General features: G+C 54.9%; 7 protein-coding genes across 7 annotated transcripts; 4 read left to right on the forward strand and 3 right to left on the reverse strand.

Annotated features, from left to right (window-relative positions):
• Nucleotides 1–1,018: 1,018 nt before the first annotated feature.
• TRIREDRAFT_77685 (uncharacterized protein) lies at nt 1,019–4,772 on the reverse strand (the record flags this gene model as incomplete). The annotated part of the gene is made up of 3 exons (XM_006965116.1): nt 3,484–4,772; nt 2,277–3,433; nt 1,019–2,212 (listed from the first exon to the last, which is right to left on the reverse strand). The coding sequence occupies exons 1-3, from the start codon at nt 4,565–4,567 to the stop codon at nt 1,019–1,021; spliced, it is 3,435 nt and encodes a 1,144-aa protein (XP_006965178.1). The 5' UTR covers nt 4,568–4,772.
• A 1,046-nt stretch (nt 4,773–5,818) lies between these two features.
• TRIREDRAFT_3813 (uncharacterized protein) lies at nt 5,819–6,559 on the forward strand (the record flags this gene model as incomplete). Its single annotated transcript, XM_006964761.1, has 2 exons — nt 5,819–5,843; nt 5,973–6,559. 2 exons carry the CDS (start codon nt 5,819–5,821, stop codon nt 6,557–6,559), a joined length of 612 nt encoding a protein of 203 aa, XP_006964823.1.
• Nucleotides 6,560–7,323: 764 nt separating this feature from the next.
• Nucleotides 7,324–8,178, forward strand: TRIREDRAFT_60771 (uncharacterized protein; the record flags this gene model as incomplete). Its single annotated transcript, XM_006964953.1, has 5 exons — nt 7,324–7,490; nt 7,555–7,666; nt 7,726–7,824; nt 7,881–8,006; nt 8,068–8,178. 5 exons carry the CDS (start codon nt 7,324–7,326, stop codon nt 8,176–8,178), a joined length of 615 nt encoding a protein of 204 aa, XP_006965015.1.
• Nucleotides 8,179–9,119: 941 nt separating this feature from the next.
• Nucleotides 9,120–11,705, forward strand: TRIREDRAFT_61402 (uncharacterized protein; the record flags this gene model as incomplete). Its single annotated transcript, XM_006964954.1, has 2 exons — nt 9,120–10,088; nt 10,227–11,705. The coding sequence occupies 2 exons, from the start codon at nt 9,120–9,122 to the stop codon at nt 11,703–11,705; spliced, it is 2,448 nt and encodes an 815-aa protein (XP_006965016.1).
• Nucleotides 11,706–13,834: 2,129 nt separating this feature from the next.
• TRIREDRAFT_121689 (uncharacterized protein) lies at nt 13,835–17,252 on the forward strand (the record flags this gene model as incomplete). The annotated part of the gene is made up of 5 exons (XM_006964955.1): nt 13,835–13,929; nt 13,997–14,059; nt 14,117–14,705; nt 14,756–14,963; nt 15,049–17,252. 5 exons carry the CDS (start codon nt 13,835–13,837, stop codon nt 16,980–16,982), a joined length of 2,889 nt encoding a protein of 962 aa, XP_006965017.1. The 3' UTR covers nt 16,983–17,252.
• Nucleotides 17,253–18,258: 1,006 nt separating this feature from the next.
• TRIREDRAFT_77689 (tyrosine phosphatase) lies at nt 18,259–20,151 on the reverse strand (the record flags this gene model as incomplete). Its single annotated transcript, XM_006965117.1, has 3 exons — nt 19,533–20,151; nt 19,429–19,484; nt 18,259–19,298 (listed from the first exon to the last, which is right to left on the reverse strand). The coding sequence occupies exons 1-3, from the start codon at nt 19,817–19,819 to the stop codon at nt 18,259–18,261; spliced, it is 1,383 nt and encodes a 460-aa protein (XP_006965179.1). The 5' UTR covers nt 19,820–20,151.
• A 1,677-nt stretch (nt 20,152–21,828) lies between these two features.
• Nucleotides 21,829–23,397, reverse strand: TRIREDRAFT_61032 (uncharacterized protein; the record flags this gene model as incomplete). The annotated part of the gene is made up of 1 exon (XM_006965118.1): nt 21,829–23,397. A coding segment is annotated over one exon (1,569 nt), but the record flags the coding sequence as incomplete, so codon positions are not given.
• Between the last annotated feature and the right edge of the window lie 186 nt (nt 23,398–23,583).

Below are 23,583 nucleotides of genomic sequence, written 5' to 3' on the forward strand. Positions count from 1 at the left end.
GACAAAGACATCCCTCATAGTGGTGATCAATAAAAACTAGGTAAGGTATATTGATACTTAAGGTAATCTAAAACCCGAGGTGTACCAGAAAGGACAGTTTTAAACCACACCGACCCAAGATCGAAAAAAGAAGAAATAGAAGTAGGAGAAAACCCCCCGAGGTTTAATGGAGGGTGTCGACTGGGTTGCAGTAAAGAAATGAAGACAAGACGAAGAGTACAGAATCATACTCTGTGAAGGCAAGGGAGAAGGAAGAAAGAAAGAAAGAAAAGAGAAGAAAAGAAGAACCAAGAATTGCCGCCTCCGGTCAATTGCATCATATCATCCACACATCCCTCCGTACCCATCGTTACGTTATTTCGTTTTTCCACCCCCCGCTTTCCTTTGGCGTTCGGCTTCATCTCGGGCCTCATAGCCATTGCAGCGATGGTGAGGTTTCAGCACGCAATTTGTTTTAGGAGTGCTGTTTCAACCTCGGGTTCGTCTCTCCTCTCCTTTGACGAGATGAGGCGCATCGTCGCCCGCGTGATTCGTCGTAAGGTAAATCGGCCCTCTCCTTCGTGAAGAGCCAAGGCATCCTGTCCACCTCAGATCCTATTAAACGCCACAAACAAAGCCTCAATGTCGGCCATCTCGTAAGGACAGCTGAGAAGAGTAAAGGTTCCAAGAAAGGTGAAGAAGTAAAAGAAGAGAAGGATGAGTCCCTGCCTAACCCTGAATGGGGGTAAGGCAAGAATAGAGATCATTAAGGGTGTAAAACATCAGAGCATCGGATATGCGTCAAGACAAGATTTGGCGGTCCTGCAAGATGAGTAGAATGGGTGTGTCTGCTCATGGATATAGGCAAGAAGGCCGGTATATTCGAAGAAAGCAATCTCTTGCGCCAGAATTTTCTCTCTTTTGGTATCGAAAACGCCACAGCGTCTTGTGCATCTACAGCACTGGCAAACAAAATGGAAGCAGCTATGCGTTGCGTATAAACCGAAACCATACGCTTCGTCGTTGCGATCGAGCGTTGTTACTGGGCAATGCTCTCTGGGCTCATCATCCCAGTGGTGTCGTCCTTGTCAGTTTGGCTCATGCCGCCCTGGCTTTGCATGCTGTCCGTCCGCTCCATGCTCGGTGCGAGTGCGAGAAGCGCAGGGTTGGGCACATTGCCGTTGGCCGTGGGCGTCGGCCTCTTCTTCGCTCCAGCTGCGTTTGCTGCTGCTGCCGCCGCTTTGTCGGGGGATGGATTCAGTCGAGCTTCGGCTGCAGCAGCCTCCAACTTCTTCTTCTTCTTGGCGAGCGCCAACTGCTCCTTTGGCGGACGCTTCTGAGCCGATATGATTTTACCGCTGGCACCAAGACGAGGACGCGGTTTGCGCTGCTTGGTCGGCAAGTCTTCATCCTCAACCAACGGTGCATCGTTGTTAGCATGGAGCTTGGCGAGGAAGAAGTTCTTGACCAGGCCAATCTGGTACTGGATGTTCTCCTTGTTGACAGGCTCCGAGATGGGCAGTGGCTCAAATATTTCGCTGCTCGATCCACCAGAAGCCTGTGTTTGCATCTGGTACTGGCTGCGCACTCTGCTCTGCAGCAGATGGAACGGCACAGACACAAAGTCGAGACCCATTTCCTTGTCCAGTCCAAGAGCCCGGAAGCCGAAGAAGTCTTCTCCCAGATCCTCGGCGAAATCTCCACTAGTGAACTGGTCACTGCCGTCGTTAAAGGCGCCAGCACCGTCTTCGCCAGCATCCGCAGAAAGGGCAGGGCGGAGGAGATCCGCCAGGTGGGATTTCATCCTATCATGCAAAGCACCCAACTTGCTGCTCAATCTCTCGACGTCGTCTTTGACGTAGCTTTCCAGGGACGCAACGTCATGACCATTCTCATCCAGAGTGTGAAGAATTACCTCCTCCGGCGTAAAGCGTGGCTGCAGCACCGTCTCGCCACCAATCTGGACTGATTTCTTCTCAGCCTCTCGGTAGACATTGAACGTTCTGACCAGCTTCTGGAAGTAGTCGGCTGCGATAGACGTGAAGGCATCCATGGCGGATGGCTGTAGCTCTTCAAACCCAGTGGTGTAAAGTATCTTTGCGATAGAGCGCTTCAGAGCATTCTGGCAGGTGTTGGGTGCCATGACCGGACCATCATCTGAGATGAAATGGGGCTCTACGTCCAATTCTCTGAACGGCTCTGCATTTGATTTGGGAAACTGATTCGTATATACCTGTGAAGTGTGAGCCTGCAGTTTCCATCCTCAGAAGACGACTATCACGGTGCCGGGTGCTTACCTGTGACTGGACCTGCATCTGTTTGATAACGGAAATCTTCATGGCCAGCTTTCTTGTCTCTTGTATCTGGTGAATGTTTTCATCCATCTTCTTCGTCAATTTACTCTGCGACGCAACAAAGGAGCCGGGCGGCACAAGGCGAAGGAACTCCTCGTGCTGGTTAATCACCTGGCCCTCGCCATCCTCGACCCATTGCATCTTGGTTGGGATATCTGGGATGTTACTCATGGGGGTGTAATAATCCGGAAGAACTTGCTCCTTTTCCTCTTCGATGCCTTCGGCCAACGTCTCGGGCGCTTTGCTTCCAGCGGTTTTGGTAGCAGTTGCGGGCGCGTCAGATTCAGTGCCATTGGTCAGCTCTGCTTCCTTTTGGCGAGCCAGAAACCTTCGCATCCCAGCTTTGGTTCTGAGTAAGGCGGGAGCGTCCACGCTGAGCTTGTTGTCTTTGAAGAGCTGGAAGCGTTCTTTGGCAGCCAAAGCCCGGTCTTTCTTTGTACACTGCTTCCATATCTTGTACTCCTCATCTTCGTAGGCCTGTTCCGCAGCCTGGCCAAAGGCTTGGTTCAGACTCATACCATTGATGCTTGGACCGTCGATATCCATGGCATCGGCGTTGCTGGTGATTCCAGATGGCCCATTAGCCGCGCCAGGAGTGATGGAGCCGCCGATAGGAGGTGTTGCGAAGCCATTGCTTCCGTCCAATTCCGAGCCCTCGCGGCCTAGCTTCCCCAGGAGTCCGTTCACTTGTAGGATGGGCTTCTGGTCAACCACCGGGGTATCTTCCTTGGGATCATTAGGAGCCTTCCTAGACTTATTGGCCCCCTTAGTAGTGGCCTTACGACCACGAGAAGACATGATAGGTTCGTCATCGGAGTCCTCGCCGCCGTCGTCCTCGCCGCCGTTTTGCTTCCGTCGCTCTTCAGCTTCGACCTCGGCGCGCGAACGAATGGTGAGGTCCGGAATGAGAGGTATCAGCTTTTCGGCTTCCTTCCGCATGCCATTAGCCATTCGGCGGAGCGGGTGATTCATGTCCTGGTTGTACTTGAGACAGTTGTCCCAAATCAGGTTGAGGTCAACCACGAATTCGGTCTTTGACTTGTAAGTCAGCGACTTCAGCTTCTTAGTCATGGTGCCAAGATCCATCGGGTTTTTGATGACTAGAACAATGTCAGTACATGTACGAGGGAAACGCGGAAGCTGGTCGTACAGTTATAGTAGTCTGGAGCATCCCTCTTGTTAACGCGGGTGAGAAATGGTGTTGAATACTCGGTATGCGCTTTCAGCTCCGTCAAAACCTTTTCCAAGGCCTCGTAGAGCTCCTCCTGGTTGACATTCTCCTCGCTTGCCCACTTGCTGCGATTTTTTCGCACTTCATTCATCAAGAGCCTGAGTTCGGCGTCGGAGGCCTTGACTTGGTCTCTCTTCATATCTATCCTCGCAATGAGGTGCTTGAGTGTGAGACTTGAAGCGCCAAGATTGGCGCTGCTGAGGGAGCCCTGATTCGCTGCTTGCGGCCCCGTCGCACTTGCGCTGTTGTTATTCTCCATTTCTGCCTGTAGCTGCTTCTCCGAATCTTCCAGCTGCTGCTGCTCAAGCATTGCCGTTCGGTCATTCTCAAGGGTATATATGATTGTATGAAAGCTTCGCCGGGCGGCGGCTTCTGTCGCCTTCCTGGCGTCTTCGAGCTGCTTGATAGCGTCGTCTTCTGGCTTTCCCTTGGTTTGCGATCCATCCTGAGACCTCGTTTTGTCTGCTATCCTGCCGGGGGAGGTAATGGACTGCACCGGAGAGCTACCGGACTTGGATGGCGATAACAGTGAGTTGGAAGCGGCGGTCGCCGCAGTCGCAGCCGCAGGTTTGTGGACGGCAGACGAGGCATCCTGGTCATCTTCATCTTCGTCGTCGTCGTCATAATCATCTTCGTCTATTGTACGTTTCGCTTTCTTCAGCGGCGGCTCTTTGATAGGATCGTGGTCGGTGGTTGGAGGGAGGGTGACGGCAGGGGTGGGGGGGTAGCGGCGGAGAGACTCGATCGCGTTGAGATTGTAGGACCCGTCGTCGGCAAAGAGCAAAGCGATCTTCTCCTCGGATTTTTGGTACAGGTCTGCGAAATGGGCGCGTCGCCTCTCGTCCTCGACATCAAGGGTTGCCTCAGGCATCAACACCATCGAGTTGTCGACGGGGGTCGCGATACGCGCCACTCCATCGTCTGCAACCTGCAGGCTTCTGCTGCTGCTGGAATGATGCAGTCCGGGCGGCGGCCAGGCGGCCTGGCCATTAGAAACCGACATATTGGGCCCCGGGCGATGGAAGCGACAGCAGGGCCCCTTTCGCCATGCGCCAACAGATGCGCTCGCGTGCGGGCGGACCGGGAGCGAACGAGCTTCTCAAGACGGCATGGGCCGAAGGAGCGGCATCGGGCGAGATGGAGGCCAGAAAATCGCGACGGCCGGAGATGAACTGGGCCAGTGTTGATGGATCGCGATCGGCTGGTTTGTCTGCGGATCGAGAGGTGAGGTTGAGGATTTGGGAGGCTTGTACGTATGGGGAACCCTTCCCAAAGCGGAGACTTTGCACTGGGCCGGTGGTACCAGCACCTGGAAGGCTGGTACCTGATGGGGCGCCTGTCGGGGAGCGCTGGAGCGGGAGCAGGGCGCTGCAAGAGCTTTACTTTAGACTTGGGCGGTGCATACGCCTGCTGGAGCCCTCGACAAGTATCGATAAGGCGTGCGTCGCCTCCGGGCAGAGCAGCGTGTTGTTAGTATAAGATATGCAGGCCGCGGTTGGATGATGCCTCGCTGCTGGACGGATGCTGTGGTGCGCGGACGGAGTACGAGTACAAGTCGCGGATAGTAGAGGCATTGCCTTCGCCTTTGTGCATTATCTAAGCAGCCGTTCTGTACTTGTGTTTTGTGTGTGTGCTTGGGTATTACCTAAGGTTAGGTACCTAGGTATAACTTTCTGCTGCAAAAGGGCGGTTGTATCTGCACGTGGGGCTGCACGTGATGTGTAAACTCCGATGCATCCAAATGCCATGCAGAGTTGACGACAGACTGAGCTTAGAGTGAGAATTCTATACATGAAGTGATACGACAAGGCGGGATTACAAAAAGGGATGAAAAGAAAAATCATTTGCATGAGCTTTGCCGTCAATTCCTTCCCTCACTCAGAATGGACAGAACTGCTGTAATTTGTGCCGGATACTACTATATATAACGAACCGTGCTGGCAGAAATGCCATCCCTAGTACTATTGCCTTAAGCAGCAGCACCGATGACCTGCGTTAGTAACGCTGAGCTGGTGCTGTAGGTAAGGTATACATGAGGAGTACGTACTGCATCCCGGCTGCGCCACCCGGGCCCGGCCACAGCACAGCTTCACCAGCTCAAGAGACATTGAGAGCTTTCCCTGCACCTCCACGCCCGTTGCATGCAAAATCTCCGTCTCGCATCTGGTCCTGTGGTCTGGAGAGCCCGTGCCGCTCTCGAGGCCGTCACTCAGCTCAGCCGCCCGTCACATCAGCCAGTCGCCCACATCCAGCCATGCGGATAAGGCTGCCCTTTGCAGGTGCGTACGTCGTTCGGCCCAGGCCGCACAGCATCGCGGCCAGAAATTTGTCTGGCCCTCTGGATTCTGCAATAGCATGCGCGCCATCTTCTGCTGGCCTACTGCAAGATGCTGATACTCTCTCCCAAGGTGTTTTCCTGCTCTTGCTGCTGCTGGCAGCCTACGCCGGCCTGTCATCTCTGCAGCTCGGCGCATACATCAACGACAAGGTCCTCCACTTCCTAACCTTTTTTCTCCTGACGGTCGTCTTCTACTGGGTCGTCGATACCAATCGCCGCCGAACCCTGCACATGACTCTTGTTGTCTGCACTCTCGTACTAGGCATCGGGTCCGAGTTCGTGCAGAGCTTCCTCCCAAACGACCGAGATTTTGATCTCTACGACATTGTAGCAAACATCATCGGCAGCTTGCTGGGGCTCGGCCTCTGCGCATGGTATCATAAGCGAATGCTGGAGAGGAAGAGGCAGCGCAAGCACTATGACGCTGTCCCAGGTGACGATGCCGAAGATGTAGAGCTTGGGCAGGGCCAGGAGTCCGGTATCACAGACGGCCCGGCTCGAGGCAGGACCCTCGAGGAGGAGGTCGATAACTGGGATGAGAATGCGGAAGACAACTGGGACGATGACAACGCATCGATTCCCGATACACCGTCACCAGCAGTCGCCAAAGAATCGGATGCAGCTGATGCTCGGGAAACCAAGAAACGAACAGACTGAAACCCGGGCTTCATACCTGGGGTTTTGGGTCGAGCCGACCATTGTGCTTGGCTCTACGCAGCATTGATCACGGATCTGCACTACTGGCGTTTCTGGGTCAAGATTTGGGCTATCTGGGCATAACAGTATCAACGGGGAGGTAGACGACGTATATGTGCTCATGATGACGCTTAGCTAGTTGTTTCTCGATAGTGAGGATCCATGTCTAGTTCACGATAGTCTGTTTATCCAGAACATAATGACTAAGTTGGTCCTTCCTTCAATAGCTCTGTGGGATGTGAAAGCATTGCAAGTCCTCCACCACGCAGTGTTGCTGTATTACCGTCCTTTAGTTTCAGGAGGCCTCAGCCAAGCAATTGGAACGATACCTAGTGGTAGGTGTTAGAGACTCAAACACACGCGTCTCTACCACTCCTACATTGCCGCTGCCTCCTACAATATGATGGTATACCAGAAGCGACTCAAGTTCACTGATTGCAATTAGATTCGGCTACGTGCATGTCCTGCTTACCCTGCAAACTCGCCCGAATCTTCAACCTCTGGTAAAGGAACCCCGCCATTTGCCCCTCACCTAGGTGAGGTGGTAGGTCCCCACCAGCGCTAAGGTATTCCGACGAATTGTCCCCCCAGCGCTGGCATGACCTCTGGAAAACCTCCCATTTCATGCGCCGGGAGACGCACTCGCAGCAAAGATGGCGAGCTCAGAGAAACAGCCAGTCGTAAGGTGAGTGCGACCACAGGAAGATGACCGACTAATAGTTTCAATGGAGCGGGTGCGCGTGCTGACAGGGGCTGGGCGCAGTGGTAAAGATGATACGCCGACGAACCCTAGGGGCATCCCGTATGCTCCCTTTGTCGACAAGGTCGAGGACTACGTCTCAACACGGGAGGATGTCGAGCCGACGCTTCGAAAGTTTCAAGAAATGATCTCGTGAGCTGCGAACACAGACTTGGACCGTTCGCCATGGCCAAAGGGGCTAATCAGCCCGCGGTAGGAAGTACCAATTCATGGAGCTGAACCTGCAACGTCGGATGACGGGGCTGAGGGAGAAGATTCCTGATATCCAGAAGACGCTGGACACGGTGCAGTTCTTGAAGCTGCGCAAGGTTTGAGCGCGCCAGAGTGATTCTTGGGAGAGGACACTCCAACTCATGCTCGAAAATAGGACGAGACGGATCCCATCGAGACGACCTTTGAGCTCAACGACACTCTGTATGCCAGAGCAAACATTCCGCCGACAGAGGAGGTGTACATTTGGCTTGGGGTACGACGGAGAGTGCGCGAAGAGAACGAGGAGCCGTCAAGCTGACTGTGCTATAGGCCAACGTCATGTTGTCTTACCCTATCGACGAGGCCGAGACGCTCCTGACCTCGAAACTGACAGCCGCCAAGACAAGTCTGTCAAACTGTGAGGAGGACTTGGATTTTCTCCGCGAGCAGATTACGGTAAGACAAACCTCAACACCCCGGCCTTTGAGAAGAGGCGAAATGCTGACGCAGGTGCCAGACTATGGAGGTTGCCCTTGCAAGGGTCTACAATTGGGAGGTCGCACAGAAGAGGAAAGAGAAGCTGGAGGAGGAAGCAGAGAAGAAGAACCTGAAAGACACTTCTGCGTAATAGAGACTTGGGAAAAGCTTCTCGTTTGGCTGGCCATGAAGAGCTCCACTCCAACATGTGATGATTTGATATACTGCGAAGAATACTTGAGCGTTTACTCTTTCATTGGAGGCCAGTTGAGCATGCATAGCTCGTGATAGGACTCGTCAATATCACGATATCAATAGAATGTCCCTGAGTAATAACCGTCGGCGAGGTGAGTCGGTGCTGGTCATGTCACCTCGAGACGCCGAGAGGACTTGCTTGATAGGGCCCCACTTTGGTACACGCCCCGATTGTTGCATGAAGACCGGATCGAATTTGAACTTTTGGGACGACTCGCGACTACGCTTCGACTCAACTTCCCCCAACGGCACAAACTCCACGACAAGAGGCTTCTTCAACGGACCATTGCTGGCCGTGTTGGAGACATGCGGAGGAATGCTCAAAAATGCAACTCGGGAGTTGGAGCAGAGGCGGCGGGCGCCGCGCCAACTGTTCCATGCGTCTTTGGTAGGTGCAGGTGCACTTGGGACTCTTGATGGGCTGAACGGACTGCGGCATCTGACACTTTGCTACCTGTACAGATGCTCTATGGAACACTGCTACAACAATGTAGCCGTCGGAAGGTCTCATCGCAAGCCGCCGTGGCTGTAGGGCGCGAAGGCTCAAGGATTGCCAGACTCGATCAAGACGATCGTATCTTCGAAGCGCAGCCTCCTCGGGAACTTCCACGAGTCGCAGCAAAGATCGACATTTACAGACACACTGCGCAACCTCCCAGGCATGGCGTCGAAAACAAGCCGAATATTCGATATGAGTTCCAGAAGAGTATCCTTGCACGGCATCGGCAGCGTAGAAATTCTCCGAGCGGCACTGCGGTTTCCGACACAGCTGAGATTTCGCCAAGTTCGTCGAACCAGCCCCGAGCCTCACGCCGCCTTAAGCCGAGATATAATACAATGACCTTGAAAGCATGGCGCGACAACTCGCTCAATCTCTTGCTACAAAAGGCATTGGACGGCGAAGATAGGGACTGGAAAATGCAAGCGGCACGGAATCGCATCGCCCGCCTTCCATCCATCCTGCTGCAAATGATGATTCGCAAAGAAGCGTCACAAGAACCCGGCCAAAGCGAGCTACTGAATCTACTCCCGTCCACGCAAGAATGGGACTTGATGCTGGAGAAAGTACAGCGACGGGGCCATTCGCAAGATGACCTGGCGCATTATCTGTATATTCTCGAAGGAAAGACGGACGACATGCGGTGCGAAAGATTTCTTGAGCGCGAGTCATACAAGCCGCCCTTTATTCTGCACTTGCTCCTAAGGTCGACCTCTAGGTTCTCCCAGCTCGAAACGCTCAACTGCCTCGTTGGTTATTGCCGCTCCTTTTATCTGGAGGCCTTGAGAAATGAATCAGATACAGCCGGGACACTGACCAAGAAGCCGAAGCGGCCACATGGGCCAGAAAGCCTCAACTTTGTTCTGTCCCTTCTTGCGCACCATTGCATGCGTCTTGACGCCAGGCACATAGTTACGCTGTGTGATCTAACTGTACAATACATCGAGGCACTGGCGGAATCACACCTGCCACAGGAGAAGATTTACGAAGCTCAATGCTCGGTATTCAACCACAGCCTGAAGCTCCTCGGTTCGACCTACAGAAGGCATCCGATCCAGCAGGCTTTGCCAAATGCATTCTTTTGGGAAGCACAGAGAATCCTTCTTGCTGCCTCCTCCAAGCTGAAAAAACAACTGCTAGTTGACGCCGAGGGGTTTCGTGCCATTAGAAAGGTCTTGGCAGGCATGTCCAAGAACCACGTCGAGATACACAGCTCGTTTAGGCACGCACCTACATGGCCCCCGTATCTACAACCTGGAGATGGAATGGATGAAGAGATGGATCCCGAAGAGAGCTGGAGCCGGTCTGTACGGGCGGGAATGCTGATGCAGGAGGCCGGATTTCCCAAGGAAGAACTCGACGACGCCGTCGACGTCCTACAGGGCATGTCACCGGATGGAACCCCGACGATCCAGCAGCGGGTATCGCTAGTGAAACGTCGAAAGGTAGGCCTGTGGGAGGCTTCCATCAGAGCCACGCGCAATGCGCAGGAGGCTTGGGAGAGGTTTCAGAACCCTCCAAGGGCAGGACTTGAACTCGGCTTGGCCGAATATACCGCCATGTTTGGAAAGTTGATGCTAAGGGAGGCCGACGAACACACGACAGCCCTGCCTGGTGACAAAGCCTTGAACTTTCCCACACCGCAGGAGGCCAATCTCACCGAGTTCGAAAAGGCCCGCATCCGCCCGCCAAGCACGTCCCAGCTGTATGAGAAGATGCTCAAGAATGGCATCCGCCCTAGCGGCAGCTGCCTTGCCATACTGCTGGCTAACACTGAATCGATGGAAATGGCGAGAAGATATCTACGCGACAGCGACGGAACCGGCGCTCTGTATCGGCTGTTGTCTCAGGAAATGGACGTGGAAGCCCTCAAGAAGGTGCCGCTCAGCCTCGTCTCAGCCTATATTCAAGTGATGACACGACAAGGCGGAAGACGCGGGAGAAAATACCTGGTGCGGGCTATTGAGCTGGCAGAACAGCGATTAGGGCCTGTGCAAAGTCCGTGGTCTGATTTCATCTGGGGCACGATTCTCAAAGACTTGTCACAGCACCATCGCGGCCTGAAGATTCTGCCCTACCAGCAGCTCAAGCTGTCCCTCCATGTTGTCCACAAACTCGACGGGGCTTGCGGGATCCCGCTGCCTGCGTTTGTCCAGTTCAGCAAGACGACGCGCAAGATAATCAAACGCGAACTGGAGCAGCTCTGCAGCGAAATGGAATCTAGTCCGTCAACGGTCAAGAACAACGCGCTATGGGCCCTGTACGACACAAAGTCCATCCACAAGGATGCCATGCACTGGGACACATTCGGCGGCAGGCCGGGGGCCTTGGATCTATTTCGTCTTTTTCGATCCTCCGCCTTGCAGATGAAGGGGCTTTTTGACAAACTTGTGTCGCTTGAAGGAGAGAGCCGGCGACTGCTGGGTGCAACGAGGGTGGCGCCATTGGATGAGATGATGTGGCGGCGAGACCCAGCCCGAGCCGAGCACGCGTACGAGTACATGATATCCCTGGCATACCTGGGCGAGTTTCAACAGATGGCCAAGCTGCTGGAGTGGTTGATTACGAAGTGGGGGCAGCCTGAGGTGGTGCAGGCGTTGTCGGAGCTGGACGAGGTGCCGCCGTATGCCGACTTTGCAAGGACTCTGTGCGCCTTTCGACTTGTGGCCGAGCCGATGCTGGGGCAGGGGGTGGTGGCGTCTCTGCGGGAAGCCATTGACGCGGCTGGGTTGGACTGGGCATGGCCCGACGAAGAAGCCGTGGAGGCGTACGTTGAGACGCAAGAGGACGACTCGATTCAGGCTTTGGCGCGCGTATTGGAGCGGGTGCGCTTGTCGTGGACTAATACGAGAGACGATGCCGAGAGGGAGGCGGAGCTGGATACGGAGCCGGCAGGTAATACTAGATGGAGGAGCCATGTATGAGCCTGGGGGATTTTCTGCGTCTGAATCAAGGGATATTATAGGCATGGAGGGGGGCGTTTTCAAGAAGGGCCTGGAATTGACGTTTGAAGTATGAAGCTGCGTTGTAGGTATGGTTGCTTTTGGTAAGTGTTGGATACTAGGTACCCAGGTAGGTACCTAGCCGCGAGGAATGCCAGCGATAGAATATACCTCTTTAGCCATCAGCTGTTTATTTTAACTAGGTAAAATGAGGAGAATATACAGGCAGGGTGTGCTTTGTTTTACTCGATAATGCCGTACGAGCGCGGAAGCCAGTGATTGCCGATGCTTCTATTCTGAGGTTGCAGAGAAGCGAGCGGCTATCGCAGTTCTCATCTTAACAAGACGAATGTAGCGTGCAGGGGGGGCGGTAACAAGCTTCCGATTGGTGGCGTGGTCAATGCCCGCCCGTGTAGAGAGGCGTGGTAGAAGTGTAGCCTGATGGGTGCTGGGGGTGAGGGATGCTGGAAGACAGGATAGTAGGTGGCATCAAGTGAATGCGTTCAAGGTAGGTATGTTTGAAGGATTGATTGAAGTGCGTGTGGTTCGCGACTTGGACTGGCCGGAAAGATGTGGATAGAGTCATAGAGCACCTGCGTCTGTCTCCGCCAACATGCATGTATCTATCTATCTATCTCGGATGTTTCTCATCTCATCATCACTCAATTACATTGCCACGTGTGCAGCTCATGAACAAGAAGAACAGACATCAATATTATGAAATTGAGAGGAGATGCTCAGCCTGGTTTCATCAGTGCCCCCCCCGAAGCCGAACAAGAATCGGGCGCTTAAAACTTGCATGTTACTTGAAAGTAGGTACTACCAGGCTCATTACATGTCTGTTCTGCCATTGAGCCACAGGTGGCCGTGGTGGGGCGCAGCTGATTGGCCAGCACGCCTCGCCGCCTCAGACAGCCATGCGCGGCTGCATACATGTACCTTACCTTATGGAAGAGGGACGATTGGACTGAACGAAGCCTTTACAACTGCTTTCTTTCCTGGGACCTGGGCCGCTGTTTTGGCTCTGGGGCTTGCGGTGGCCAATCATTTTTTCTTTGTCGTTTGCTTTGCTTTGGACTGTGCCCTGTTTTCCATCTTGAGTATGATTACCTCTTGCCATGGATTTTTGGTGTTGATTGATGGCGGGAGGATGCAGTTGGAGCGTGTGTTTGTTGTCTCTGTTCCGACGGTGCCTGGCTGATGCGGATGCTGATGCATCCATTCATTCAGTCGTGATGCCGGCACATGGGGGCAGGGCCTCATGCATGCCAGGGTCTGGTTTGATGGTTCTGCCTGTACCTGACAGACGGAACCAGAGACAGGGCTGGGTCTGGGTCTGGGTCTGGCAAACCGGATCGCCATTGATTCCGCATGCTTGCGAGCTTGACCAGACAGACACGTACCTACATAATGCCCCCAAGGGCGATCCTTTCCCAATCCTTTTCTTCTTCTCCTGCTTCTTCTTCTTCTCTCTCCCTTTTGGTTTGCCAGCTTTTCCTTACTGTCTGAACGAATTTCCTTTCTGGTGCTCTGGTCGATCCGGGTTCCTCTCTCTCTCTCTCTCTCTCTCTCTCTCTTCCACTCTCTCTTTGACGAGTCTCTTTAATCTCCATTCTTTTTCTTGTTTTGTCAACCTTCATTGTCATCTGGGATATTGTCTGCTGCACATAATCACTTTCACTTGTCGGCTCTTGTTGGTGCCTCTGGTTACACACTCCTTGTCCCCTCCTCGCCCTCATTCACTACCTGGAGTGAGCTTCAGTCCCTCGAGGCAAGACGTGCTTCCATCTACCATCTTTTCCTTACATTTCCTTGTCATTTCTTGCTCTGCTTCCATTCTTCCTCGTCTTCTGAACGGTCTCGGCGCAATCTACCGGATATCACACACACCCTCCCTTTGTGTGTGTTGAACAAACGCACGACTTGCTGGCGGCAATCTCGAGCAACAAGCATCGTTCACAGCTATTTGTTCAAGCAGCCGCTCACCGGAACACACAAAAAGGTGTCGATTTGCTGATCCTTGCCGTCTCCGAATTCTTTCTTTCTTTTTTTCTTTTTTTCTTCTTGGATTAAAACATCGCTGTGCGATCTACACATACCTCCTCGACATAATGCGTTATCACATACTCTTTGGCAGTGCTCTGGGCATGATCCTGGTTGCTGGGCCTGTCCAGGCTGGTCCGTTGCCACGCCTCGGCCCCAGGCTGTAAGTGGACTCCTTGAAGCCTCCTCTGATCTGCTGATCATGGTACTGATGCTCTTCTTCGTTATAGGCTCAAAGCTGAAAGAGCGGAAACTGCCGTATTCGACACCTCTGCCATCCCTGATGGACCTGGGTAAGCTGATCTGAACGACAGACATGGTATAGGAGCAAGTTGTCTGACATGTCACAGTTCTACCCAGCCTGCCTCGCCAAATGTACCCACGGGCACAGCTCCTCGCCCCATCTTCCAGACCTTGACCGGCACGTCGGCAGACATTCCCGACTCCCTCCGGTCCAGCATCCCTACACAGGCTCAGACCCAAGATCCGGTCTCGACTTCGGCTGGACCAAGCGTCGTCCCGGTTGAGACTTCGTCGACCAGCATACCATCGGCGCCGGTGACCTCGTCCAGCAGTGTCATTGACTCTCACACTAGCACCGCCGTTCCGCCTTCGTCCACGTCTGAGGCCAATGCTGCCCCTACGAGTGCTGTTCAGACAGCCTCTTCTGAGCCTGCTGTACCAACTACAACTAGCATGTTTACCACGGTCGTCATCCCGGATCTCAATCCTCCTACTACGGCTCCCACTACGAGTTCGACGGAGCCTGCCAAGCCAACCACCGTTGGAACCTCCGTCACGAGTATAGGTCCGGATCTGGAGTCTGGCATTGCTACCGACAGGCCCACCACGACTGGCGTCCCCGCTGCGACGACTTCCACGACGGTTGCCGCTCCTGTTACGACTCACAGCACCGCTGTGGACATCATACAGACCTCTGTGGGCAGCTCTACGTCTACGGAGACGGTTGCTGAGACGACGGCAACAAGTGCCGCCACAACTGGAGCTGCTCATACGGACACCACGGCGTCGAGCGCTTCCACGGTGAACACAGAGACCGCATCTGCGACGGCGCCTGCTGGGGTGACGGGATCTACAACTCAACCGTTGACTACGGAGACGACTGCTTCTTCAGTGACGGAGACTTTGGCGGCTACTGGGACTTCGATAGCTACAACGGCTACCGCAAGTTCCACAGTTACAGGAACTTCGGCTACTGCAACTTCAGCTTCAGGCACGTCAACGACGACTGGGACTTTAGCAGCGACCCAACCTTCCGTAGCTCCTGGAACCTCAGCAGTGACAGGCACATCAGCAGCTACTGAGACTTCGGCCGTCACAAGCACCGTGCCCTCTGCTGCTGCCCCAACCACAGCCCCTGAGACTCAGACGACTGCCACTGGCTCCAGCACCGGTCTTCAGAATTCGCTCACGCAGACGACCATTGCCCACCAAACACAATCCAGTTCAACTGTCGGAAGCACAACAGTGACGTCTCAGGATGCCTCGACATCACAGACTCAGCCACCAGGCTCTGTTGCTGCCACCTTCAGCACAAGCTCTATCCCTGTCCCTGCCAACACGGTGACCGTCTCTACCAGCCTGATTCAGCCTCCGCAGAGCACGAGTGCTTCTCTTGCTCTTACGGGTGGAAGCAGCCTGACCTCGACTGTTGCTCAAACTGGTACTACACTCCTGACCTCGTTGTCGACGACGACTTCTGTTGGCCTGCCGGCGAGCTCGACGTCAACTGAAAGTGTAGCATCAACATCAAGCTCTGCTGCTGCTGCCACTACAACCTCCGCGTCTACTACCAGCGAAGCAGTGTTCGTGACATCGTCAGCCCCCATTGAGCCTACAACATCCTCCACAGCCTCGTCAGCTTCAAGCTCATCCACAGCCGCGGCCAGCACCTCAAGCCAGGCTGCCCCCTCGCTAACGACAGCCCCTGAAACCACACAGTCGGCCAGCCTGACGAAGCCCGTCTTCCTGCCAACGCCAACAGAGTCCTCTGAAGACGCAACCACAACGACAAAACGCACGACGACATCCACCGCCACCGTCACCGTCCAGCCCACCGGAACCCCCAACGCCGCCGTCCCAACCACATTGACCTTCTTCCCCACGGCCACCACCACCGTCCCCGCCCAGGTCTACGCAAGCAACCTCGCCGCCGCCCAGAGGTACAACGACGTCTTCACCAACATGGACCCCGAGTCCGCCTGTACCGGCGCCCAGGCGGCCTGCATCGACGGCCAGCTGGCGACGTGCGGGCCCAGCGGCGCCTTTGTCCTCGAGGCATGCGACCCGGGCACCAAGTGCTTTGCTCTGCCGATGAACAACACCGCAGGCGTCCTGCTTGGATGCCATGACCCTGCTCTTGCGGAGAGCATCCTCGGCGGCGCGGGTGCGCCCCAGAGCAGCAGCAGCAGCAGCAGCAGCAGCAGCAGCGGGCCGGCTCCGACGTCTGTCCCGGCTGGTCCCCCAGCGGTGCCCACGACGACGACGACGACTGACCCCGGTGTGATAGTCACCAGTTACATCACCGTCAGCGACTTGCCGCCCGTGGCGCCTACGACATCTACTGCTACTGTCGTGGTTCCCTCGCCCCAGCCGCCCTCTGCTCCTCCGGCTGCAGCGCCTCCAGCAGCGGACCCCCCTGCAGTCTCTCATCCAGTCGCCTCTCCTTCTCCTTCTCCTTCTCCTTCTCCTTCTCCTTCTCCTTCTCCTTCTCCTTCTCCTTCTCCTTCTCCTTCTCCTCCTCCAGCCGTCTCTTCACCAGCAGCCTCTCAACCCCCGTCCCCTCCCGCAGCCCCAACGCCAACAACCTTCCAAACCATCCGCACCAGCGTCGTCCCTCCCCCGAGCATCACGCCCCCCTCCAACAACAACAACCCCTTTGCGCCCCTCCCGCTGCCCAACCCAACGAGCCTCATCCTCATCCCCGTCCCCGACGACAGCCCTCTCCCCGGCCCATCAGAGCTCGCCGTCCCCAGCAGCAGCAGCAACAGCAATCCGACCCCTCAACCCACAGAGGTCCGTAACGGGCCGGCTGCTGGATCTGGCATCTTGCCCACTGTTACCGTCACCGAGCACGAGAAGGAGACTGTGACGGTTACGCAAAGGGAAAAGGAGACGGTGACGGTTGCGCGGGAGACGGTGACTGTTACGCAGATTCCTTCGAAGGAGACGGTGACTGTCACTGTTGGCGTTTGAGAGATTGTTGATGGGGGGGTGATTTAGGGGCATGTTGAATGTGCGAGGTTGGTCCACAATAAATACCTTACCTTGATGCCTTTATACTTTTTTTCCCCTTTTTCTTTACCTTTTGTTTTTGCTATTTACATGTTGGTTGGATGGATATTTCTGTTTTTTATGATCATGAGTTTTTCCATGTTTCAATATATATATAATATGTAGCCGGTCTATCATACTCATCAAGGGAAGCCGGGAAGAAAGAGAAAAGGGGGGAAAATTAATGCTTGGTTTGAAGTAGAGTACGCAAGATCGAGAACTTGATTATACACAAGGTACAGACATACTTACCTACCTACCTACAAAAAATACTACATACATGTCGGCAACCAAGTCAGAACCAATTGTGCGAAAGGGATGCCCAGATACGGTATGCAGCACAAGCAACTGAACAAGTTCAAGACTCGCATTCGTCATGATTGTGAATGGCTATAGGTACTTGCGAGGCCAGCTGCTTGTTATACATCTCATGTTTTTTTGGCTTTGCTCTGTTGCCCTGGCATAATGAATGTATGATCAAATGTAGTAGCTTTAGCGATGCTACCTTTGTTTTCCAAGTCCAGCATTCTACCTGGTATATTTACGGACAATCTCCAGAAAGCGCTCCCGACGCTCCATGATGTATTCTTGTTCTTTCAGTCATCGCTGTGCTATGAATGATTCAGAAGTGATAAGAGGGCATATGTGGTTTCCTTCACGACCTTCCGTGAATCAATGCTTGGTTCCTAGAGTTTCCATTTCGCTTCACGCTTCCCCCCTCCTAACTGCCGTGGCTCCTTATGAGTGCCTCGATCCTACCATGCAGGCGCAAAAGTAAAAGAGGGACCACTCGAGGAGTGAGGAAGCAGACGGGTAAAAAGGATGTCAATGTTAAGGTAGAAGAAAGGGAGAAAGAAAATATCCAGAGGATACAGAGCCACATAAGTAGTGGCTTGAATGAAGAAGAATGGCAAGAACCGAAGAGAAAGGAAGAAAGAAAGAAAGAAAAAGAATAAATGCAGGCATTAAAAACCATTTCCAAATCGCGCCAGGCAAACCCAACCCAATCAAGAGCAATATTCAGGTTACCAACAAAGCCCAAGCCCAAAACGGAGAAAAGTAAAAATGAAGATGAATGAGCCAACAAGGCGAGGCAACAGAGAACAGGCCCCCATCACTCTTGAGGCCTTGGCGCTGAGCTCTTACTTCTCAGGACCGCGGCGGTAAAGAGTGGGGCCGATCTGCCACGGTCAAATCGCTAGTTCGTTGAAGGCCGGAAGTTGCCAGTAAAGGGGCTCGCAACCTCGAGTCTCTTAGCCGCCGGTTCGGTGCTCCTTGCTCCCTCGTCCCCGCTGCCATACTTGTCATGCCAGAGCTTCCGCAGGACCTGGTAGATGAACCGGTACTGGATCTCGCCTTGCACCATGCCCCGACGCTGCTGGCGGAGTGTGTCAACAGTGTGACACACGAGGTCAGTACGCTCTGAGGGCACGTCGTATCTGGCCAAAGCCCCCGACTCGAGCTCCCTCATCAGGTGCTCGAGGCAGATAAATGTACCGGTGCGGCCAACACCAGCACTGCAGTGGATGACGCGCGGGGCTGACGGCGTGGTATGCTCCCGAGAGAGCTTCATTAGCTCGAGGAAGCTGTCTACGTCCTCGGCCGTTGGCACACCAAAATCAGGCCAGCGCCTGTAGAGAAAGTGCCAGACAACTCTTGGCTCCTGCTCGCCGTGGACGTGAAGCAGCAGCTTGCGCTTCTCAATCGCGCCACCGGCAAGCTCCTCCACCGAGACAAAGGTCAGATCCGCCCTCCAGTTGTCACCCCAGAGATTGTATTCGTTGACGCTCCAGGTGGTGTCGTGTCCGCCTGTGGGGAGCTCGTCGCCCATGGGGAAGTACTGATCACACTTGATCACGTCAAGCTCCACCAGGTTGGTGAGCTGCACGATGACGGCAGGAGAGGGACACTGTTCCGCGATCATGCGCCAGACGTGATCGAACGATGATACGGTAGGGCCCTGCATGGCAAGGTAGCGCAACGGCGGCTTGTGCGGGTCGGTCGGGGACGTGAGGGTAATGGCGGAGGCGTTGACATAGTCGAACTCGGCGTCTGGCACCCGGAGCTTGACCCGGTTGTGCGCCCAGGGCCTGATGTTGATGTAGCGATCCATCTTCTCCTGCGTGTCGGCGTGCTTGTACAGGGCCCATCGCGGGTCGCCCATGTTGTCGTCTCGCATGCCCTGCGCAACCCTGACCCGCTCCGCCCAGGTGAGCTCCTGATACTTGGCGTCGATGTCTGCAGATGGCGCGTGATTGTTAGCGGGGCGACAGCACTTTGTAGCGCCGGTGGACATGACGTGCATATGCATCTGGCGTGCATATACAGGCAGCTTATCATGGCGGCCGCCGAGGGAGATATGACGCACCTTGCTGCGACAGCGTCAGGAATGCCGGCAAAACAGGCGGCGGTTGGTTGACGCTCCTACGGCGATCCTGCACAGGCGGCGACTTGTGTTGCACCGGCTGAGACGCTGGCCGCGTAGGCCGTGGCGGCGACTGGATGCCATCTTGGGCCACGACGACGGCGGACGGCGTGGTTGGCGTGAGGTCTGCGGGAGGACTGTCCCGGGCGCGCTTCGAGGGGCCTCGCAGGCGCAAGCTCCTAAAGGGCGCCATCTTATGGTGCGCGCGCTGCGACTGGCCAAGGACCGAGTCGTTGGGGCTCATGCTATCCGAGGCCACGGCGCCGTTGCGATCGATGGCCGTCTCGAGCACCGGGGGTTTTGGTTTCCGGCGAAACTTGGGGATCTTGTCCATGGCGGCGAGGGGAGAGATCTTGGTCGCTTTGGCGGCTGCCTTTCGCACCGCCGAGGTCAAGACGTCGACTAGACGGTTGACTCGTCCGCTGGCCGTGGCCGTCGCCGTGGTTTCGATCGGTGGGCGGTCGTGTTGGAGGGACGGGCAGGAGAAGAAGAGGAATGGGGAGAAGAAAAAATAACGACTATATGGAATGTACCTGGTATATCGAGAAGAGAAGAAGAGGAGAGGAGAAGAAGAACGGCAACGGGTCGGCTAAGGAGTGCGTGAAAGTGTAGAGAAGACGATGAAGAGGAGGAAGAAGAAGGGGAAGAAGAGAAGAAGAAGCGGTTGACAAAGGCGAGAAAAAGAATCGTGAATCGGAAGGACAAAGAGGTTGAGAAGAGGAGAAGGCGATGGCAAGACGAGGAAAGAGGCAGACGGCAGAAGCTTCCCTGGTCTGTACCTGAGAGCGCGAGCGAGGGACCTGGTACCGGGTACGGGGGCAGATGGGCGATTGGCAGTGCGGCGGCAAGGTTGCGGGTACTTGGCCCAAGCGGTGCGGGAGATGAGATGAATCCAGAGCTGACGTGCTTTAGCAGCAGAGCGAATGCAAGCAATACAGTACAGGTGCCTCCAGTAATAAGGTACTAATGCAGGCTGTGCACTTGGTGAGATTGCCTCAGGTAAGGTACCTACAGAAGTCACTGCGAATATCGGGGATCAAGAAGAGAAGAGAGGAAAAGAAAAGATGTGCGCATCAGCTGTATGTATGTATGTATGTACTAGTAGTATGCACTCTATCTGCGAGATTCCCTCACCATCACCCGCGGCGGCAATATTTGATTAATTGATTGCATGCAGCCACTAGGTTAAAAAAATCCTCAGTTCGGCTCATCAGTTTCTCAGCAGTTCACGCCGGCAACAACCTGCCCGGTTCTTGCACCTGCAGGTACCTAGGTAGGCAGGTATCCGGTACCTGCACTCGCCCATCCGTCCCCAATGACAGCGCCCTGCAGCAGCACCGTCTTCAGTGGAGTCTGCCGCCCAGAACCGCGTCGGGAATCCAATCTCAGCACGCGACTCGGGGTCCACGGGTCCTTGGTGCTCCCGGGTCCTGTGAAGCCCCGACAAGGTACTGCATACTTACTATGTCCGCCCAACTGTCTTTTTTTTATCCATGTCTTACCGCATCAGAGTCCACTGATCTCGCCACAGCGGCAGAACCTGTTCCAATGTGAATGTGCCAGTACCTGCATGTGAAGCGGCCCTGTTCTCACGCACACACCATGCCGGCTATTTTTATATCCAACGATGCACTCGTACAGTCAGTCATTTGATTCGCCTCGCCTCGCCTGAGCGCGTCATCTGGCGTCGGGCGACTGTGCTCGCGTCAGCTGGCGCTCGTGTCGCGACCGATCTTTGCCTTCTTTGCAGTCTGCAGCATGTGCAAGTCGTTGGGGTTCCCGATCGTAAGGTATGGTTGGTATCAACAGGTATACAAGTATAGTAAGGTACGTGCCTAGGTAGGTATATAAGCCTACAAGATATATTAATACCTTAGTACTCCATAGTAGAGATCGATTTCAATATCATACATGTATGTCGATGCTGTTTTTTTCTTTTTCCTCTTTTTTTTGTCCTCCTCTGCGTTATCTTTTCTCTCCTTGCCCCCCCCCCCCCCCCCCCCCCCCCCCCCCTTTTCTTCCTTCTTTTCGTTGCCGTGTGTCCCTCCATCGTCAGTGTCCGTTGCAGCACCACGCAGCAGCCATGATCTGTAGCACACACACACACACACACCATCACCACGCAGCCCATGTGTGAGACATGTGACACACACACCAAACCTACATATATACTACACATCGACGTGCTTCGGTAACAGGTCGGATGTATGCAGCCAACAACCTTGCATCAGCTGAGCTCTGACCTATCATTACCCATGATTTGTTTCAGCAGTCCTTTTTTCTGCATCGCTCCATAACGGCCCCTCGCCTGTCCCCGTTGACCCCCCCTTTTCGTTTCTTCCGTCAAGTGGCAGAGTAGACCCCTGTGACGAATCGACCGCACTCGACTTTTTGTTCCAACGTCGCTTTGCGGCCCTTTCCACCTTCTCCTAGCCGTGCAGTCTGTCGAGGCGTCAGGCATAGTCTATGCACCTCGCCTTCTCGTCCCCGGGCAGCATCGCCTTCGCCCCCGTCCAGTGGCCCGATGTAGCTTGGGGTGTTCAGGTTATTTCGCTTGCCCGTCCCCAGCTGGTAATGCTCGTTGCCTCCCCAGAAGACGACGTCAGAGCCCCAGTTGGTCTCGTTCTCAGAGGACCGGCCCGACACGGACGTCTGTGTGACATTGTCCATGACGGCGGCGCTGTGGGTTGTGCCGATGCTCAGATCCTTGATCTTGATGGGCATCAGCTGGTTGCGCTTCTCGTCAAACTCGGACAGACCCGACAGCGCCTTGACCTTTGTTGGCCCAAGGGAGACGTGAGTCCATTTGCCCGTGCCTAGTGAGCCGGTGGTGCCCTGTCCTGCCGCCCAGAGGTCGCATGTACTCCGCGGCAGTCTCCTGGAAGGCACCGTAGCGTCGGCCTCGGTGTCCGTGGCGCTGGGCGTATCGGCCTCGCAGACGAAGAAAGTGTTCAACCCGCCGGCGGCGATTGAGGAGACCTTCGGGATCAGGCCGCTTTTCGCGTACAGCTTGTGTACCGGCAGGATTGTAGGCGTAGAGACGGATGAGTCGCCTAACTGGGCCTCAAAGCCAAGCTGACCATATGTGTTGTCGCCAAAGGTGAAGACTCTGCCGAGTTTGTCCAGGACAACCGAGTGGTAGTCTCCTGTCGCAATCTTCTTGATGTCGAAACCCTTGAGCAACGAGATCTCATGCGGCTGGTCATAACGTCCCTTGGGCCGAGTTTCCCAAGTAAGGCCCGGGATGCCCATCTGTCCCTTGGTCGGGAAGGCCGAGGCGCTCGAGGCGGAAGAGAAGACTCGCCCGCCTGACGTGAGCATCAAGCAATGTTCGAGGCCGCTGCTGATATCAGTAACGCGCTCGCCCCATTTGAGGCCCGCCGGAGTCAGGTTCTGGAAGCTGATGGCCTCGCTGCCAGATGGAGAGGACCAGAGGGACCACGAGCTCTTATTTTCCTCCAGCTTCTTTCCACCCTCCTGGTCATCACGCGAAGCCGGAATGGCATAGACGGAGCCGCCGCGGGACAATGCAATGATTCGATCCTCTGACACCTCAATCTTGGATAGGTCCTTGCCCTTCAGGGTCGTCACCGGCGTAGGATCCGCCTTGGAGAACCCCAAGCCCCATTGCACGAGGTCGCCCTTCTCCGTGATGGCTGCGCCAAAATTCTGAGTGAGCTTCAAGTCGCGAAGCAGTTGGTTGTCGAAGAACGGTATCCTGCGTGGATGCTTGATGTACTTGTCGCTTGAGTTGGGGTCAATGACCTTTCCTGTATTGGAACCCCAAGCGAACACTCCGGGATGCTCCCAGCTCTTCTTCACTTGGAGGTGCTGGGAGCTGATCAGGTCGCGATTGTCTTCCTTTGAGACGGGGTGCTCGCGGGACTTTTCAAACTCCAGTTCGGCCTTCTGATGGCCCGAGGCCGTTCTTGTCTCGGTCTCTTTGGGCGCTGGGAAGAGCTGATCCCGGAGCCTGGGGTAGTAATATGCTCCGGCAGCCGCCGCAGCGAAGACGGCTGCGAATCCGACAGCTTTGCCTCCTCGCCGCTTGGGACCTGCCTCTGGCCCTGCCTCGCCGCTGTTGTAACGCACCCACTG

The sequence above is a fragment of the Trichoderma reesei genome (assembly GCF_000167675.1).
Source record: "Trichoderma reesei QM6a unplaced genomic scaffold TRIREscaffold_8, whole genome shotgun sequence".
NCBI lineage: Eukaryota > Fungi > Ascomycota > Sordariomycetes > Hypocreales > Hypocreaceae > Trichoderma > Trichoderma reesei.